This window comes from Penaeus monodon, chromosome 21 (assembly GCF_015228065.2).
Source record: "Penaeus monodon isolate SGIC_2016 chromosome 21, NSTDA_Pmon_1, whole genome shotgun sequence".
Taxonomy (NCBI): Eukaryota; Metazoa; Arthropoda; class Malacostraca; order Decapoda; family Penaeidae; genus Penaeus; species Penaeus monodon.
In genome coordinates, this window is record NC_051406.1 from 3,947,067 (window position 1) to 3,947,772 (window position 706).

General features: G+C 39.4%; 1 protein-coding gene across 1 annotated transcript in view; it reads left to right on the forward strand.

Moving 5' to 3' along the window:
- Positions 1 to 706, forward strand: part of LOC119586120 (transforming growth factor beta receptor type 3-like) — a 5,558-nt gene that overhangs the window by 701 nt on the left and 4,151 nt on the right. Inside the window, exons 2-3 of the mRNA XM_037934809.1 lie at positions 41 to 167; positions 323 to 536. Of these exons, the coding sequence (XP_037790737.1) occupies positions 41 to 167; positions 323 to 536 (341 nt within the window). The remainder of the gene's footprint in view (positions 1 to 40; positions 168 to 322; positions 537 to 706) is intronic.

Below are 706 nucleotides of genomic sequence, written 5' to 3' on the forward strand. Positions count from 1 at the left end.
GGCAGAAACCAGTTTTTAAGGCATTCTTTCTCAACCTCAGATGATGAGTCTGGTCCTGGCTGTGGCATCGACACCAAGGAGGACAGCCCAGTAAGCAAATGCATCACGTCGATAGAACAGCCTATTTCAGGGTGCTATCATCACAACATGCTCGGGGAAAATGATAGGTAAAATATTCGTCACTTGTCAGTTAAACGGTATTTTTGGTTTAGATTTTTTTTTTCTCTCTCTCACCTTCAACATGATATAGACTTTGTAATCCTTCATTTTTCCTTTGTGCCTTAAACATCTCATGGATATGACTTTCAAAACCTATCAACAGGGACATACACATCATCGAAGTGGACGGCAGCAGTAATGAAAATGGAAGCCTTATCCTCGAGGTCACGGGAAAAGGAGAAAGAGGTGGAAGCAGCATTGGCCAAGGTGGGAGTACCAGCGTGGAGAGAAATATTACGTTTGTACTCCGCACTTCCAGACCGACCACTTGGTCCCTACATGCTACCAGTCTTCAGGGCACCATTACTTTGCTTGTGGTATGCTGAAAAAAGGCATTAGTCATTTACTCTTTGTTTCTAATGTTATATAATCATATCTGATATTGTCATTTGTTCATATAGATATTATCATTTTTTCATATAGATAAAAAGGAACACTACATATAAATAATGTGGAAGTTACTGTAGAAAATAATAACTTATGACGT